The sequence below is a fragment of the Mus musculus genome, chromosome 9 (genome assembly GCF_000001635.26).
Source record: "Mus musculus strain C57BL/6J chromosome 9, GRCm38.p6 C57BL/6J".
Classification (NCBI taxonomy): domain Eukaryota; kingdom Metazoa; phylum Chordata; class Mammalia; order Rodentia; family Muridae; genus Mus; species Mus musculus.
The window spans coordinates 44931860-44951177 of record NC_000075.6 but is presented as its reverse complement, the minus strand read 5'-3'; the positions used below and the strand labels follow the sequence as shown (position 1 = coordinate 44951177).

The following is a 19318-nucleotide window of genomic DNA, read 5'->3' as shown; positions in this document are numbered from 1 at the left end:
CTCACCCATGCTTCACACCATTCAGCATGGAACTGTTTGGTGCCTACTCTGCTGTGACTATCCCAGACACTGGAGTCTTAATTACAGTAACAATGGATATAATTAGTTTCTAACATTCCTGAATAAGATTCCCCCCACCCCATTCCAAACTACATCTGATTCTTGCCAAGGCATGTATCAGACTTCTTATATCTTAGTGCTCTAGGATTTACCTTGTGAGCATTTTGTTTATTTTTCTTAATAGGCCATCTTTGCTCGATTATTGCTTCAAGATCCAGGAAACCACTTGATCAGCATGACTTCCTCCACAACTTTAAATCTCTCTGCTGATCGTGATGCAGGAGAGAGGCACATCTTCTGTTACCTTTACTCCTGCTTCCAGAGAGCCAAGGAAGAGGTAAATGAATAAGCCCCATGGGATTTTAAATTATCTTAAGTGATGTTAGCATGTGTGAGAGAGAGAGAGTTGGCTCAGTGTCTTTCATGCCATAATGTGTATTTTATGGTATATCTGGCACTATTAGGTTGCCAAAAGTCTTAGTCTCCTTTTTGTGGCATGGGGTCCATCTCTCTTTGCATCTAACTAATGTCTCCTGTTCTCTATACAAACTTCTCTAGAAATCACACCTTTAAAAAAGGAAAAAAAAAAAAAAAAATCAACCACAACAACAAAAAAGAAAACCAAACATCAGGTCAGCTGATGTAGTAGCACATGTCTGTAAATCTCTCAGCTGTGTGGTAGCACATGTCTGTGAATCATGAGGATTGCTACTCATGAGGCACAGACAAATGATTGCTACAAGTTCAGAGCTAGCCTGGTCTACATATTTACACAGTGAGTTCCAGGCCAGCCTACACTTTGTAGTGAGACCAAAATAAAACAACAGGAACCAAACAAATTCCAAATCTTCTAACATTTCCCATGAGGTGGAGATACTTAATTGGGCTTCAGGATTAGAAGTTTAGCATGTGAGCCTGAAAGCCAAACTACAAATCTGTCAGGAATTTTCAGTCCCCAAGAAATCAATACTGCCAAGTGGTGGCGGCACACACATTTTATCCCAGCACTCAGGAGGCAGAGGCAGGCAGATCTCTGAGTTTGAGGCCAGCCTGGTCTATAGAATGAGTTCCAGGACAGCCAGGACTATACAGACAGACCCTGTCTGGAAAAAACAAAAGAAAAGAAACCAATACGGTTTGGGATATGTTGTTTTTCTATCCTGTGTACTGTACCTACCCTTGCTCCATGTTATAAAAGCTATATGCTTTTCTCTCTTCGTTGCAGATTACCAAAGTTCCAGAAAACCTACTCCCCTTTGCAGTGCAGTGCAGAAACCTCACTGTGTCCAACACTCGAACAGTTCTCCTCACCCCAGAGATCTATGTTGACCAAAACATCCATGAGCAACTGGTAGATTTGATGTTGGAAGCTATTCAGGGAGCCCGTGAGTATAGAAGCAAGGTCTTTGACTATCTGAATTTAGAATACCAATTTAAAACTCCTCTAATGGCGGGCGTTAGAGGGTCTCAGAGTCACTATGATTCTGACAGAAGTTAAGGAGGGAAGCTTACACCTTGATCTTTAAGCCTCAATACTAGCAGAATTCTCAAAGATACCATAGAGGGCTGGAGAGACGACCCAGCAGTTAAGAGCACTTTTAGCTGCCCTTCCAGAGGACCCTAGTTCAGTTCTCATCACCTACATGAAGGCTCACAGCTGCATGTAACTTCAGTTCCAGGGGATCCACTGCACTCTTCTGGCCCCAAAGGCACTGCCTGCACTTGGTACATGCATGCAGGCAAAGCACCCATCCACATAAAATAAAAGTAAATAAATCTTGGGAGGCAGAGGCAGGCAGATTTCTGAGTTCGAGGCCAGCCTGGTCTACAGAGTGAGTTCCAGGACAGCCAGGGCTACACAGAGAAACCCTGTCTCGAAAAACAAAAACAAAACAACACAAAAAAGTAAATAAATCTCAAAGAACCATTGTTGGGAAGTGGGTATCTAGTTCGCTGGTCAGCAGTAGTGGAACATTGCCTAGCATTGAGCTGAGCAAGTCTTCAGTTCAGTCGCTGCATCACAGCAGAGACAGACAGACAGACAGACAGACAGACAGACAGACAGATAGCATGAAAGTGTAAATGCATAAAATCTGTCACAGCCTCCTTCTTTTCTCGTCTGTCTACTATTAGATTTTGAAGATGTAACTGAATTTTTAGAAGAGGTCATTGAAGCCTTGCTGTTGGATGAGGAGGTTCGAACATTTCCTGAAGTCATGATTCCAGTGTTTGATATTTTACTCAGCCGAATAAAAGATCTGGAACTCTGCCAGATCCTCCTGTATGCATATCTGGACATTCTTCTCTATTTCACTAGGCAGAAGGATATGGCCAAGGTAGGTCTCAAAGCATTGTATTCTCTTGGTGCTGGCATTTTAATAAGTTGATGCTTCCTGTCCTGAGGGCACTAGAACATTGCCTATAGAAAGCCAAGTGTGGTATTACACGCCTAGAATCCTAGCATTTGGGAAGTGGCAGATCAGTGTTATCCTCAGCTACACAGGGAAGTTGATGCCATTAGGCCAGGGCTGGTGAGCTGGTCCAGTGGGTAAAGGCCATAAAGTCTGAAGAGCTAAATTTGATCCCCAGAACCCATGTGGTGGAAGGAGAGGACCAACCCCTACATACAAGTTGTCTTCTGACCTCCACACTACACTCATGGTGTACGTATACACATACACACACACACACACACACACACACACACACACACACACTAAAGGAGTAGATAAATAAATAAATGTTTAAAAGTTTTCTGTAGTTTGAGGCCAGCCTGGATTCTACAAAACCTGGCCTTTAAAGGGGGTGGGGATTGTATAAGACTAAATTCTTTGAGACCCCTGCATCTTATCGCCTTTCTGTCATCATACAGTTGAGTAAATAGGATTTTCCTCCTGCAGGTGTTTTTAGAATACATTCAGCCCAAGGATCCCAGCAATGGGCAGATGTATCAGAAGACCTTGCTGGGAGTCATCCTGAATATCTCGTGCTTGTTAAAGACTCCGGGTGTGGTAGAGAACCATGGCTTCTTCCTGAATCCATCCCGTTCCAGTCCTCAGGAGATCAAAGTACAGGAGGCCAACATCCATCAGGTGGAACCGCCTCCCAGGGTGTCTGCCACAGCCCCTGCTTTGAGATGACCAAGGAGCCATGTAGGGATAAGGCTGCTTCATCCTGCCTAGGAAAGCTAATTAGTCTGGCTGGCGTTTGTCATAAGAACATAACAAAATTGCCCCCTGATTGAGGGTGTGGGGTGGCACATGCTTGTCATCCTAGCACTTAAGAAGTAAGAGTCAGGGGGTCATCCTGAGCTACATAGCCAGTACTAGGCAAACCTACACTATAGGAGAGAGGGTCTCAAAAATAATGGAAGGGGCGGGGGTGGGGGAGTGCACTTCTTTAATCCCAGCACTTGGGGGCAGAGGCAGGCGGATCTTTGAGTTCCAGGACAGCCAGGGCTACACAGAGAAACTCTGTCTCAAAAAAAAAAGGGGGGGGGGGCTTGCAGGGGGAGGCAGCAAAGAAATCAGCCTTGACACACACCTATTATAATCTCAGCAGACAGAGACAAAGGCAGGCTTAGTCTACATGGTGAGTTCCATGACATGTGGAAAAATCCTGTCTCAAAAAAAGAAAAGAACAGTGTCACTGTCTTCAGTCCTTCACTAAAAAGGGGATGATGGTTGGCGTGGGTGAGATCTGCCCAGTGTGACAGTGCTGCACACCCCTCAGTTCTTGCCCTTCTCGCCAAGACACTGTCGTCACTCAGCTCATAATCCTTATGACGAGAGCCATCTATCTTATAAATCTTCCCCTTCCTCCTCTTCATGCATAGGCCTCTTAACAGAATTTAGCAGTAGTCTGATGAAGAGGCATAGATGGCCAAACAGGGCACAGTTAAGTGTCCCGTTACTGTTAAGTCATCACGGTGCTGTCAAGCAGGTGTTTAGCAGACTACAACAGTGGCCAAACTAACTGCCCTTGGTGTGTGTTTGTTTCTTATAAAGAAGGATTTACTGGGCCCATGGAGCTGGCTCAGTGAGTAAAGATCTTATCATCCAGTCTGCTGCCTCGAGGCTGTTCCCCAGGGCCACACAGCAGAGAATCTGCTCCCATACGTGCTCATACATGCTTCCTAGTGTGTTACTCCCACATACAACTACACTGACACTGAATAAATGTAATATAAAAACTAAAAACACTTATTGACTATAGCCATGTCTATCTGTTCCATTTATGGCTCAGTATCATACTACAGTGGTAGAGGTGAGTAATGCTGTGACAACCATTTGAAAAATTGAGCCGAAGGATTTATCACCTAACACTGTACCAAAAATCCCTACTGTGAAACCTATTAAATCTGTGCAATATGGCAGCTGACCAGAAAAGGTCTCCTAAGTATCCAGTAATACATATAATATCTATGACGTGTAAATAAACATATATCAGAATCAGAAAATCAGGTACAAAAGGGGAAAAGGGAAAGGTTAAGATTAGCATTTATTTAAAAACCTGTATTTGCTGGGGCTTAGGAGTAAAAAAGAAAATACCAGGATTGTGAAATTGGAATGTTCTGTGGTTGTGTTTTCTGGCTAAACAGTTCATGGCTCAGTTCCATGAAAAGATCTACCAGATGCTGAAGAACTTGCTCCAGCTCTCTCCAGAAACCAAGCACTGTATCTTGTTCTGGCTTGGAAACTGTTTGCATGCAAATGCAGGCCGCACCAAGATCTGGGCCAATCAGATGCCCGAAATCTTCTTCCAAATGTATGCCTCGGATGCCTTCTTTCTGAATCTGGGTGCTGCCCTCCTGAAGCTGTGCCAGCCATTCTGCAAGCCCAGATCCTCCCGGCTCCTCACCTTTAACCCCACGTACTGTGTCCTCAAGGACTTGAATGATGAAGAACGAAAAATTAAAAGTGTGCATATGAGAGGTAGGTGGGGAACTGGGCTCTTCAAAACAGTGAGTGTGTCTCACCTCTGAAGCATTTGCTCCCTTGGCCTTTGAGAAAGTGCCCCTTGTTCAAAACAGATGAGAACAAGTTAAATAACATGGAATTTTGAAAAACAGCACCTGTTAGCTTTTAAATGTTAGGCCTTGTTGAGACCTTCCGTCTGATTCTGGCAACCTTGGATATTCATTTCCTCATCTTTTATAAAGTGCAGTCAGATACAGCTGCTATCCTTCTTGAACTCAGAGGTTCCAGAAGAGGGCAGACAGGTAGGTTATCAACATTTTCTGGACAACAGCAGTATGGTTGAACAACCAGTTCTGCAGAGCTGTCGTCTTCATGTCTCAACAGACAAGTCAGAGTTTACCAGGCAAAGGAGCAGGAGTGTAGAGACTAGCTGATGTAGAGGTGGCAGCCTGTGGAAGCAGCAGCACGCACTGACTTGACAGGCAGAGGCAGGTAGTCTTGGAGTTGGAGGCTATCTAGAAAAAAAAATCTATGGAAAGAATTGATTGAGGAATAGTGAGAAGTTCCTTGTAGTTAGAGCAAGGGACAGGATTGGGCTCTGAAGAGTGTGGGGTGGGAGGAAGAAAGCTGGCACCGGACTGGAGAAAACGTGAATATGGAGAAGTGAAAAGGAGTGGGCCCTGATCTGTCACTCAGAACAAATCTCTTGTTGGTTTTGACTGATTTCCTTCTAGGTTTGGGGGCATTTTTTTTAGCCTCTTATAAATTAACAAAACCAATATCTGCACAAAAATAATTTATCTTAAAACACTGAAAAGCAAAGAATAAGTTGAAATAGCCAAGTAATAGTAGCCCATGCCTTTAATCTCAGCCACCAAGACACAGAGACAGGTGAATCTTTGTGAGTTTGAGGCCTGGCTGGTTGACAGAGCAAGTTCCTTGAAAACCGGAGCTACACAGAGACTCTGTCTCGAAGGAAGGAAGGACGGACGGACGGACAGACAGAAAGAGGAAAATGTCCCATTGCCTATCACTTGGAAAGTATACAGTATTATCACTCAGTTTAGGTTTTTTGCTGATTTCATTGGTCCAGCAAAAGAGATTTAGCTGTTTCTGTAGATATCAGGAAGCCAGAAAGTGTTTTTAGACAAGGAAGTCATTGGAGATATGTTACAAGGAAGATATTGTAGAAATATGGAGGCTGAGGGAGAGTGGAGCCCAAGACCGATGTCTGTGGAGAGCAGTCCATCACCATTCCTTTTGCTTCTTCGAGGTTTGGACAAGGAGACCTGTCTGATCCCAGCTGTGCAGGAGCCAACGTTCCCCCAGAGCTACAACCTTGTGACGGAGAACCTGGCCCTGACAGAGTATACCTTGTACTTGGGATTTCACAGGTAACTCCTTTGATGTCTTGGAAAAGAATGGTCCCGTTAGTTGTGTTGACAGCTTGAAGGTGGGCAGTGAGTCTGAAGAGCCCTGTTAGGATGGCACAGGGAAGTCACATGCACTGGTTTAAATTTACCTGAGTCCACTTTGTACGGATTACTTACAGGGTTTTTTTTTTTTAAATCTCTCTTTAAAATTAACATTGTACTAATATTTTCTCCACATTTTGCCAACTTTTCAATCCCTGCCTTTTTGTTATTATCTAGGAAAATCTAATTACTGTCATTTTACATTTCACTCTTTACCATTGAGTTATTACTTCTGATGTCCAAAGAAAGACAAGAGACAAACTTTCATAAGTTGAGAGACTGGTGTAAGGGACTCCAGATAGACAATCCGAGCACATAAGAGCTGCGGACCTGAGAGGACTGCTTCTAAAGACAGGAAGGCTGAGAGCTTGTGTAGACGTTCCGGAAGCATCCATTTCTAGCAAACCAGCCATATGCCACTCCACAGTTTTTCCCTTTGTTGAGCAGAGAATGGTTTCCAGGATAAGGAGGAGAAATAACAACTCCTACATCTCATCTGTAGAAAGAGTATTATGAATACTGGGGTTTTTTTTTAATTGGTGGGAACAGGGCACCCATGCTCAGGTGTGATTTAGAAGCCAGAGATTGGGGTCAGGTGGCTTTCTCAGATGCTCCCCCACCGTATCTTTTGAGAGAGGATCTTTCACTGAACCTTGAGCTCACTGATTGAGCAAGACTCCAGGATCCTCCTGTTTCTGTGTCCCGGCATTAGGACCGCAGGGCACACCAGCACACTCGTGTTTACATGGGTGCTGGGGATCTAAACACAGGTCCCCTTGCTCGCATATGCAAGCAGTTTATCAGTTGAGCCATCGCCCCAGACCCAGGAATACTGATAGTTTTTTGTTTATTTGTTTGTTTGTTCTTTCGTTCAAGACAGGGTTTCTCTGTGTAGCTTTGGCTATCCTGGAACGCACTCTGTAGACCAGACTGCCTCTACCTCTTGAGTGCTGAGATTAACAGTGTAACAGTGTGTATCACATGCCTGGCCTGGAATACTGATTTTTTTAATGCATTCTCAGGATACTTAAATTAATGTAAGGTTTTGGGGTTTTTTGTTTTGTTTTTTCAACTCCTCCAGCAGAAAATTCATGGGGGAGGGGGATGAAAATGTCTTTATTAGACAGTGTTTCTGCCCTGTTGTTGACATTTTAAATGTCACAGAAGTTCAACATGTGCTTGATCTGCTCAACAATCTAAATTCAGATCTAGAAATGCCTGGCATCTAGTTTCCTACTGTCACCCTAGTAGCTGTCTGCAAGATCCAAGGAAGTGATTTAGGATTGTACATGTAGAACCAGTTGTCAGTAGCTTTTAGTTCTAGGTCTTCTTTTCAATATTAGAGTGAAATTTTGTGAAGAATAATTATCTTATTCTTCAGAAGGCTGGGCGATGCTCTTAGGTTGTGTGCCTGAATATGGCTGCTCTAGGTGTGGTTGTTAGAATCAAGTCTTTTTCACCTACATAGTTTTCTCACTGTGCAAAGATTATCCTCTGACCTCACCAATGTACTCTAAAGCTTGTACTGGGCTGCTCATACTCTGCATCATTAAAATGTCTGTTTTCCATAATAACCACACACTCTGCACCCTGCTCCTGTGAGAGGCCACTCACTCTGCATAATTAGCTTCAGATTTGTTGTGCATATGGTAACATTTTCTGAGAACAGTGCACCTTGCGTCTGACCAGCTGGTAACTTTTGTGAGTACCTTCTGTGTCATTGACCCTGCAACTTTCTACAAGTATAGAACACTATAAAAAACAAACAAGGATTTGCTTTTCAGTGTGGTCTATACTACACTGCCCCCACATGGGCCTCCCTGACCTAGTCTCTTCTGCTTTCTTGGGGGCAGGTTGCATGATCAGATGGTAAAAATCAACCAAAATCTGCATCGGCTGCAGGTTGCCTGGCGGGATGCTCAGCAGAGTTCTAGCCCTGCTGCTGACAATCTCCGTGAGCAGTTCGAACGCCTGATGACCATCTATCTCTCTACCAAGACTGCTATGACTGAACCCCAGATGCTGCAAAACTGTCTGAATTTGCAGGTGTCCATGGCTGTTCTGCTGGTTCAACTGGCCATAGGCAATGAGGGCTCCCAGCCAATAGAACTAAGTTTCCCTTTGCCAGATGGCTACAGCTCTTTGGCTTATGTGCCAGGTAAGCAGCCTGTCCCTTGGAAACAACCTATTAATAGCCACCTAAGTTTAACTGGGTCACCTTGGAAGCTTAATCCTCAAAATAGCCTTCCTTAGTTATCATTTCATTGTTTTTAGAGAAGCTACTCAAACTTACAAGAATCTCCTGGCCAAATCATGGGGCCCCAGTAGTTGCTTCTCCAGCTTTGTGTCCCTGATAGTGGGACTGTCAGAAAACAGCCTGCCAGAGATGAACTGCAGTCAGGGTTTTCACAGCTCTTAGTGTCTGTCGTTAATATTGTTTGACTTTCAAAGATTCAACTGCCTGTCTAACCCTCCCTGAGGGTTTTTGGGGTTTTTTGTTTTGTTTTGTTTTTTTAGGAAAAAAAAAATCCCCTCTTACTAACTCAGAAGGGAAATTGTGTGTATGTATGTCAGTAAGGGGTCAGTAAATGTTGTTCACTAATCAGATTAAATGTTCTTGAACACTGTGCTGGTCTCATATTGCTATGTAACAAGTTACTCCCCAAACATAGCAGCTTAAAACAGCAAACACTATCTCACACAGTCCTCTGCGTCAGAAATCCTGGAGCACTTGGCCATGTGATTCTATCTCAGAGTGCCAATGAGGTTATGGTCAAGCCGTCAGTCAGAGCCATAGATTCTGAGGACTCAACGAGGGCTGGAGGATCTACTTACAAGCCCAGTTGACTAGTTGTCAACGGGCCTCAGCTGCTTGCCAATAGCCTAACACATCTCTTAGTGTCTGCCACTCATGATGTGGCAGCACAGGTGACCAAAATGAAAACTGCAAACTCTCTCAACTTACCTTGAAAATGATGTCTCTACTGCATACCCCCGGGTGTGTCCCCGTCTCGAGCGATGATGATGTCCTTCGCTGCATACAGCAGGGGACTTCCTAGTCTAGAATGATGCACAAAGAGACTTTGCAAAGATCTCAGTGCCAAAAGGGAAAGCAGTTAGAGGACCAGCCTGGAGGTCCTTATTGCAGTCACCTAGTGTAACTAGCCACACCTAAAGGGTGGCTTAAACTGTGGCCAACCTATGGAGGCATGCAGTGCTAGTGTAAAGAGTCCTGTGTCACTGCTGTCCATGCACTTCCTCAGATAAGAACAGAGCTTGATACGCACGTAAGAGATCCTACTGACTTAACACCATCCCTGGTACATAAAAGAGTTAAACTTTTTTTTAACCTTTGTTAATTTATGTGAAGGAGGTACTGGGATGTTGTTTGAGACCAATGAACAGATGTTTGGCTAATTCCAGTGAATCTTTTTCAGAATTTTTTGCAGATAACTTGGGTGATTTCCTCATTTTCCTCCGGCGCTTTGCTGAGGACATCTTGGAGACGTCAGCAGACTCCCTGGAGCATGTCCTTCATTTTATCACCATTTTCACTGGAAGCATAGAAAGGTGATGTGTGGGACACTTGCCCCAGTCACTGGCTAGAGCCACAAACATTCTGCCTGCTGTGGTGAGGTTTAATAAGCAGAGGACTTTGCTCACAGAATTTGAACCTGCATATAGGGTACCTAATAGGATTCCATTGCTGGTCCCTGGTTAAAATAGTTAACCAGAATACCAGAAGCTGGACCAGTGGCTGACAGATGCTGAACTTTTACTAATTATGTCAACCAAAGCTGGTTCCTGCAGCCGGAGTTGGGTAAGCAGTAAACCTGGGTTTATGTTACTTCTAGCCTGCTGGTTTGACTATGTTTACGGTGTACTATGGTTTTTAGATTTGCTTTGGGGGGGAGGAGTGGAGGGTGTTATGTGTGGGGGCTAAAGGAAACAATTTTTATGCACAAAAGGGCACATTTGCTGCAAAATGAAAGTCCACAATTCTGCCATACATATCAATGAGAAGCCAACCCTTCACTGAGCTGAGCAGACCTAAGGGGAAGTTGGCCACAAGCCAACAGGCATTGATTAGACTCATAGGACAGGGATCATGGAGCTATCAGATAATTATAACCTAATTATTTGCACTCAGAAAGTGTAGGAAGGCAAATTTATTCAAAATGAACCTGTCAGTACATAGTAACTAGTGCCTTGTTATAGAGAAAATTGAATGTCCTAAGCATTCCATGGGAACTAAAGTACTCCCTCATACATGGTTAGCTGTCCTCTCGAGAGTTAAGCAGACAGGCATAGTAGTGTACATCTATAATTCCAGCACTCAGGAGGCAGAGACAGGAAGAATGCTGCAGGTTCAAAGCCAGCCTGGTCTGCATAGGGAGTTCCAGGAGAGCCAGGACTATGTAATAAAACCATCTCAAAACATGTTACATGGTATCTCCTGCACCGGAGTACTGACTTTCCTATAGTGTGACTCTTCTATATTTAGCTCCTCATGTAGAGTAGAATCACATCAAGGAGTTATGTCCTCCTGCTCATCGTGCTTTCTGCCCTCTGCAGAATGAAGAATCCTCACCTGAGGGCCAAACTAGCAGAGGTGTTAGAAGCAGTGATGCCTCACCTAGACCAGACCCCAAGCCCCTTGGTGTCCAGTGTGTTCCACCGGAAACGTGTGTTCTGCAACTTTCCATACGCTCCCCAACTTGCAGAAGCTTTGATCAAGGTGTTTGTGGACATCGAGTTTACAGGTAAAGGAGTCCCGCAGCTCTAGAACCGCTCTAGAGCTGAGAGCTAAGGGTTTCACAGCTTGGTCCCTGTCGGGTGTCACAGAAATGCCAGCCAGCATTACTTGAGTACTCACTGTGTGCCAGGCTTAATGGTGGGGGCTTGATTTTTACTATGTCACTAAACTTGTCTATCTGAAAAGTTTATCTATATTGTTCTCATTTTATATGTAAGAATATAGATGCTAAAAATGTTTTGTTTGTACATATCATACACCTAAAAGTGCTAAAACCAGCTCTGTCTCACAAAATATAAATAAAAAACATCCCACCTGCATACATTCTGGAAAGGCAAGCATGAGGACCTGAGATGGAGCCTTAAAATACAGGTTTTAAAAAGCTGGGTGCAGCAATGCCTACCCCTAATTCAGTTCTAGGGAGGCAGAGACAAGACGGTGCCTAGGAATCTATGGTCAACAGTCCAGGCAAATCATTGACTTCTGCTTTAATGAGAGACTGTCTCTGAAACATAAAGTGGAAGCAAGGTGGTAGTGGCAGAGGCAGGAGGATTTCTCTGAGTTTAGGGACAGCCTCATCTCTCGAGTGAGTTCCAGGACAGCCAGGGCTACACAGAGAAACCCTGTCTCAAACAAACAACAACAAAAGAGAGAGCATTTGAAGAAGGCACTTGGTGTAGGCTTTCAGCCTCCATGTGAGTGCATGTGCAAGCCCACACACATGGACACACACACACAAACATGTATGAACACATACCCACAACATGTATACATAAAAAAAGAAAGAAAAGAGTACCAGTAGACAGCATTGTCTCCCTCTTCTGTCCTGATCACCTGAGTTTCAATTAAGCAGAGCTTTATCTGAGCTAGTAGTCAAGACATGTTAAGCAGTTGCATAAGAGTCTTTTTAAAGGAGATTTCTGCCATTTGGTAACTTGGACAATTAACATTTAAAGAGGCATTTAGCATTTTATTAGCTGTTCACATTTCTGTTCTGCCTTTGTCTCTTACTTAACCTCTGGGTTTCGATTTCTCCCATATAAAATGAGTCAAGGGCTGGTGAGATGGCTCAGTGGGTAAGAGCACCCGACTGCTCTCCCGAAGGTCAGGAGTTCAAATCCCAGCAACCACATGGTGGCTCATAACCATCTGTAACAAGATCTGACGCCCTCTTCTGGAGTGTCTGAAGACAGCTACAGTGTACTTACATATAATAAATAAATAAATCTTTAAAAAAAATAAATAAATAAAAAATAAATAAAATGAGTCAAAATGAGGAGTCACTGACATAGTATGTGCTAACCTGCCCCTAAGAAGCTGCCCAGCAGTCATGGTGACGATGTCACTGTGTGGCTATACAGCCAGAGAATTGCAATGGAATACATTCCATGAATCTAAAAGTGAAGGTTGGAAAAGGCTTGGAGAGCCAAGCACAGTGATACCACATACCTGTGTAATCTTAACATCTGAGAGGCAGAGGCAGAAAGACATAATTGGAAACCCTCCTGGAGCCAGGTGTGGTGGCACTCAACTCTAATCCCAACACTCACGAGGCAGTCATAGGTGAAGCTCTGACAGCCTAGTCTGTATAGCAAGTTCCAGGACAGCCAGGGTTTCTCAAAACAAAACAAAGCAAAGCAAAATAATTTCATGCGTGTAAAAAATATTTGATCATATCCACCTCCAGCTCCCCTTCCTACTTCCTCTGGAAACTCCCAACATGTTCCCTTTCCCTTCCCCCATTCACATCTGCTCCTTCTTTTGCCCACAAGCCACTGAACCTAGTTGGTGCTGCCTGTTGGAATGTTGACTGGTTTTGTTTTGTTCACATCATCATATGCAGGTAGTTGTAGCTACAGCTTGGGTTTTATCCCACACACCCCAAGGAGTGTGAGCTGGAGGTGCTCCTAGGGAAGATTTGGCAACAGCCTTGACATTCAGAGTAAAAAATGCACACACATAAGCTTGTTCTCTATTAGACCACCTCAGCTGATTTTTCATTCTCACCTTACTTTAAGGGGACCCCCATCAATTTGAACAGAAGTTTAATTACCGCCGTCCTATGTATCCCATCCTAAGATACATGTGGGGGACAGATTGCTATCGGGAGAGCATTAAGGTAAGAGAGGTTTTCATGGTACTAGTTGCTTCAGGTCAGCCTCAGTACCATTGGTACATGATTTGGCACTAAAATATCTTCTTCTTGGGCTGGGACTTACAGGATTTGGCTGACTATGCCTCTAAGAATTTAGAAGCTATGAATCCCCCACTGTTCCTCCGATTTCTTAACCTGTTAATGAATGATGCTATCTTCCTTTTGGATGAAGCCATACAGGTAAAAAAAGGGAATATTGCGTGTGTTCCTATACCATTTACAGTGATCTCAATGAAAAAGGCTTCAGATCATCAACACTGGTGGCAGTGAGGTGGTGGTGGCAGTGGGGTGGTGGTGGCAGTGTTTGTGTTTTGTTTGGTTTCGTTGGTGTGTGTTTGCTTAAATAAGTTCTCTCTCACTCTTTATCCTCAGCTGACCTCAAACCCATAGGGATCCTTTCACCTTAGCCTCCCAGAGCGTTAGGGTTGCAGACATGAACCACTACACCTGGCAAAGAATATATTGTTTTGACCTTTTAATTATAATAGAGTAATCCTTGCTCTAGAACATTTAGCACAGCACCAGTGTCTGTGTTATAATAGTGTGCCCGACACTTGGTCCACAGCTTTCCTGGCTCATCGTTTCACTATGTCATGGGTGGTTCCTTGGATGAGAGTTTAAAAGATGATCTTGGAGCTGGAGAAATCACTTAGTGGCTAGGAACACTTAGGACTTTTGTAGAGAACCTGGATTCAATGCCCAGCACCTAAGTGACGGCTCACAAACACCTGTAACTCTAGTTCTGACCCCATCTTCTGACCGCTTGCAGACGAGTGGTGCCCATACATACATACACATATTTATTTAAGTGTGATAAAGCCAAACTAAGGTGTATCAATGGGCAACAATACAGGAAAAAAATTATAGGATCTTCCTTGTGGTCAGTGACTATGAGACTTTCATTATTACAATAGAGTACCTGAGAAAACCACCTAAAGAAGGAAGGATTGTTTCAGCTCCAAGTTGCATAGGTTTTGGTCCAGGCTTAGCTGTGTGCTCTGCGTTGGGCCTGCAGCAGGGCAGGAGCTCGGAGTGACCAGCAGTGAGCCTCAGGAAGATGATGCAGGTTAGTTTGAAGGTCGCCTACCGGGCAGTCAGAGCTCTCGTTGATAACCCACTAAGTAACTTGTGCTTGCTTTGTGAGAGGGGTCTACCTCCTGATCTTTTCATAATCCTGCACTCTGAAACTTAACATAGGTTCTCTGAGGAAGTGAGAACAATTCCTATTATAAACATCTCTGTTAAGTGAGGACAATATGATTCCGGGCATGAGGCAGATCATTATTTGCTGCAGCAGTAAGGTGATGAGAGGTGAGGGTTTTAAGTATTTATGATTCCCTCTGGAGAGCAGGCATATTTGTAGAAGTTTAGTTTTGAACCTTGTGTGTTGTTTTATGTTTTAGGAAGGATTCCTTTTCCTGTCATCCTGATGCTTTAGCTTGGCTTCCACACACTGCTCCACTGATGCTCCTTTCCATCCGGATCGCATCCTAGCTCAGGCAGTTAGCTAGCAGTTTGCTCAAGCTAAGACAAAGCTGAAGGAGGACACTATTATTCTCTTTCCCAAAGTCCCTTAGAGTTTAGTTTAATTTTACATTCTGTGTGTCCACTTGCCACAGTGTACGTGAGGAGGTCAGAGGACAGCTTAGGGGAGTCTGTTTTCTCCTTTCACCATGAGGGTTCTGGGGCCAACTGCAGGTCATCAGCTTTGGTAACAAGTACCGTAGCCCACTGAGCCATCTCGCTGCTCCTCCCCAGGTTCTTGAGTGTCAGCCCTGCACTGACAGAGGCTTCGCATCGTCTCAATTTCCCAGCTGGCTGACTGGGTTTGTTTTTTGCTTTTTAAGATTTATGTATATGAGTGTTTTGTTCCATGTATGTAACTACACTACATGCATGCAGGTGCTTGGGCAGGCTAAAAGAGTTCATTGTATTTCTGGAAGCTAGAGTCATAGGTTTTTGTGAGCTGCCATATGTGAGAACAAGTGCTCTTAAACGCTGAACCACTTCTCCAGCTCTGGATTTTTTTTGTGTTTGTATTGTTTTGTTTGAATTATGTAGGTGCATATAATGCCTACAAAGGCCAAAAGAGGATATCAGATCCCCTGGAACTGGAGTTAACAGGTGGTTGTGAACCACAGTGTTGGTGCTAGCAATCAAGCCTTGCCCTTTACAAGAGCAGCAAGAGCTTGTAACCACTGAGCCTCCTTTCCAAACCCAGATGACTAGATTTTAATTAAGCCCTCTTAAATGTCTTGGCCCTTCAGTTGCATTTCTCTTATCTGGTGTATCACATTTCTGGTTTCCATAGTATTTGAGCAAGATAAAGATTCAGCAGATTGAGAAAGACCGAGGAGAATGGGAGAGTCTGACACCAGAAGCCCGCCGAGAGAAAGAGGCAGGTCTGCAGATGTTTGGGCAGCTGGCACGGTTCCATAACATCATGTCCAATGAAACAATTGGTACCCTTTCCTTCCTGACATCAGGTAAGAACATAAGGCATGCCATCCCCCAAAATGTAGAAATCAAGGTCTCCTTCACTGAGGGATCAGCCCAGCTCAAAATTAAGAGTGTAGAATCTGGGACGGGATGCAGCTCAGTCTGTAGAGTGCTTGCCTCACCTGCATGAAAGCCTGCATGGTGGCCCACACCAGGAATGCCAGCACTCTGGAGACTGAGGCAGGGAGATCCAGGACATCCTCATCTACAGAGAAAGGTCCAGGACACCTTAGGATGCATAAGACCCTGTCCAAAAGAAAATTGGACTCTGGTGATTGTAATTTCCACATCTGAGACCAAAACAAATCAGAGAAACTTCAAAAAAATGATGGTGTTCATTATTGACATGCCAAAAAATATAAGCTGGTTTCCTGAAGGAGCTGGGAGTATAGATTAGTGATAGAGCACATACAGAGCATATACAAAACCCTGAGTACAGCCCGGCGGTGGTGGTGCACGCCTTTAATCCCAGCACTCAGGAGGCAGAGGCAGGCGGATTTCTAAGTTCGAGACCAGCCTGGTCTACAGAGTGAGTTCCAGGACAGCCAGAGCTACACAGAGAAACCCTGTCTCAAAAAACCAAAAAACAAACAAACAAAAAACCCTGAGTACAATCCCTACTACCCAAAAAAACTCTGTAAAGACCAGTTAGCCATTAACTCTGTGTTTTTGTATATGTGTGTTTGTGCGCACACATGCACGCATGCTATAAAAACATAAATCCAAGCATGGTATGATATCCTCTTGGGAAATGAAGACAGAGAACTCTGAGTCCCAGGCTAGCCTGAGCTACATAGTTCCAGCGTGTGGCAGATAATGACAGATGAGGGAGGGAGGAGGATAAATAATTTGCATTCAGTGAATACATTTAGTGTGCTAGAGCAGCCAGAGAGCACGTGTGAAAAGAAATCATCTAATGAGAAATGCAGAAATTGACTTTTAAAGCTTTTTAAAAACTTTTTCAGTTCAGGGAAATCAGAGAAGATAAGGTGGCCACAAACCAAGAGCAAAAGCCACAAAGGACAGAAGACATTTTAAATATTGAAAATGTGACTTTAAAACTTTAAATATTTAGTGAAAGGGTTAAAAAAATAAACTCAAGGAACACTCTCATTGAAGTGGAACAGAAAAAAAAATGAGATAGAAAGTAGGGAAGGATAAGAAAATGAAAACGAAGTCTTAAGTCCAAGTCAAATGTGGGACTTGTGGGTAAAGGCCTTTGCCACCAAGTCTGGCAACCTAGGTTTGATCCCTGAGACCCACATGGTGACAGGAGAGAATTGACTCCCGTAAGTTGTCCTCTGACCCACATACACTTGCTGTAACACATGTAGGTGCACACAATAATGTAGTTTTTAAATATTTTAACAGTGTCTGTGACTGGGTTAGTAGCTTTTCGTTTGTTTGTTTGTTTGTTTGTTTGTTTGTTTGTTTTTCGAGACAGGGTTTCTCTGTGTAGCCCTGGCTGTCCAGGAACTCACTCTGTAGACCAGGCTGGCCTCGAACTCAGAAATCCGCCTGCCTCTGCCTCCAAATGCTGGAATTAAAGATGTGCACCACCACCACCCAGCTGGTAGTAACTTTTCTTTCCTTTCATTTATTTGTTTTTTGGTTTTTGCTTGTCTGAATTTTTTCTTTTTTTCCATTTTTTATTAGGTATTTAGCTCATTTACATTTCCAATGCTATACCAAAAGTCCCCCATACCCACCCACCCCGAATTTTTTTTATTGAAAATGCATTATGTAATTAAAAATCCTCAAAGGTCTCCAATAAAATGAGATGTAAGGAGAAAATTAGAGCTGCATTGAGCTTTAAGACTGTGGCTTTCTTCCAGAGATCAAGTCGCTGTTTGTGCATCCGTTCCTGGCCGAGCGCATCATCTCCATGCTCAACTACTTCCTGCAGCACCTGGTGGGCCCCAAGATGGGTGCCCTCAAAGTCAAGGACTTCAGCGAATTTGACTTCAAACCTCAGCAGCTCGTATCAGACATCTGCACTATCTACTTAAATCTTGGGTATTTGAGATTGGTGTTGAGAAAGCCATAGGGATGCTAGTATTTTGATAGCAGAATGACTGGTTAGGTCTTGTGTGAAAATAGTGGGGGAAGGCAGGCTCATTTCTAGCTGATAGATGAAAGACTCCTCCACAGTACTAAATAGATTTTATCTGGCCCATTGGACATTGCTCAGTATTTCCAACATTCTGCCTTGATCTGTGCAAAGATAAATATTACTGGTTATACTACTGTTTGTGAAAATATTTTATGGCTATGGAATACTTTATAGTACAGAAAATTAGATGGGAGCCAAAGGCATATGGATCTCTGAGTTTAATGCTAGCCAAAGAAAGAAAGGAAATTAAATGTCAAGCCAGGGAGATGGCTCAGTTAGTAAAATGCTTGCCACACAGACATGAGTGTCTGTCTGAGTTCAGATCCCTAGAACCCACCTAAAAAGCTACATGTGGTAGCATGGACAATAATCCCAGTATTGGGACAGCAAAAACCAGTAAGATTCCTGAAGTATACTGGACATTCAACCTCACAAAACTGATGAATTCTAGGATCAGTGAGAGACCATGTCTCAAACACAGTCTTGAGAGTAACTGAGGAAAACACCCAGCGTTGATCTCTGTCCTTCACACATATACAGACATACTTATGCATGTGCATATACACACACACACACCGCACAGAGAGATACACATAGTTCACAAGCGCACTGGTGGCTTGGAAGTGCTGGGATGGTTGTCTGTAGCCCATCTGCTATCTGCACATTGACTGTGGTCTGATGCTCAGTTTCTTTCTAACACTGACCTTTCAGGGATGAGGAGAACTTCTGTGCCACTGTGCCCAAAGACGGACGTTCCTATTCTCCGACTCTCTTTGCACAGACAGTCCGTGTCCTGAAGAAAATCAATAAGCCCGGGAATATGATCGTGGCTTTCAGTAACTTGGCAGAGAGAATCAAGGTGAGGAAGAGGACAGCTTGTTTTCTCAGATATTCAGTAAAAAACGCCACAGAGACGCGGAGCAGTGGTGGCACACGCCTTTAATCCCAGCACTTGGGAGGCAGAGGCAGGTGGATTTCTGAGTTCGAGGCCAGCCTGGTCTACAGAGTGAGTTCCAGGTCAGCCAGGGCTACACAGAGAAACCCTGTCTCAAAAAAAAAAAGAAAAGAAAAAAAAAGAAACGCCACAGAGTCACTTCAACTCTGCTGCTTCTGCCCCATTTCCAGGAGCAAGGGGTACTGCCTAGAGGCATTAGAAACAGACACTTCCTCTTGGTCAGTCAATGACTAGAGCCGCCGTCTTACTAAATGTTACCCCTGCCCAGGAAGAATAATCGAAGATGTTTATACCAGGTGAAAAGAATGTGTATTTGTGAAGGCTTTCTTTTTTTTTTAATTTATTTTTTTTAATTTGGTATTTTCTTCATTTACATTTCAAATGCT

General features: G+C 43.7%; 1 protein-coding gene across 14 annotated transcripts in view; it reads left to right on the top strand.

Annotated features, from left to right (window-relative positions):
- Ube4a (ubiquitination factor E4A) overlaps positions 1–19318 on the top strand; it is a 42489-nt gene that overhangs the window by 14438 nt on the left and 8733 nt on the right. For 10 of the 14 annotated variants that reach the window (NM_001346698.1, XM_006510002.4, XM_030244049.1 and 7 more), the window contains 14 exons: positions 245–397; positions 1286–1445; positions 2194–2396; positions 2961–3152; positions 4661–4994; positions 6253–6373; positions 8308–8612; positions 9892–10024; positions 11030–11217; positions 13229–13329; positions 13432–13545; positions 15677–15851; positions 17700–17880; positions 18689–18836. In NM_001346698.1, coding sequence (NP_001333627.1) covers positions 245–397; positions 1286–1445; positions 2194–2396; positions 2961–3152; positions 4661–4994; positions 6253–6373; positions 8308–8612; positions 9892–10024; positions 11030–11217; positions 13229–13329; positions 13432–13545; positions 15677–15851; positions 17700–17880; positions 18689–18836 — 2508 coding nt within the window. Of the gene's footprint in view, positions 1–244; positions 398–1285; positions 1446–2193; positions 2397–2960; positions 4527–4660; positions 4995–6252; positions 6374–8307; positions 8613–9891; positions 10025–11029; positions 11218–13228; positions 13330–13431; positions 13546–15676; positions 15852–17699; positions 18108–18688; positions 18837–19318 lie in introns of those variants that run through there. The other 4 variants (NM_145400.3, NM_001361076.1, NR_153962.1 and 1 more) reach the window with 4 other exon arrangements.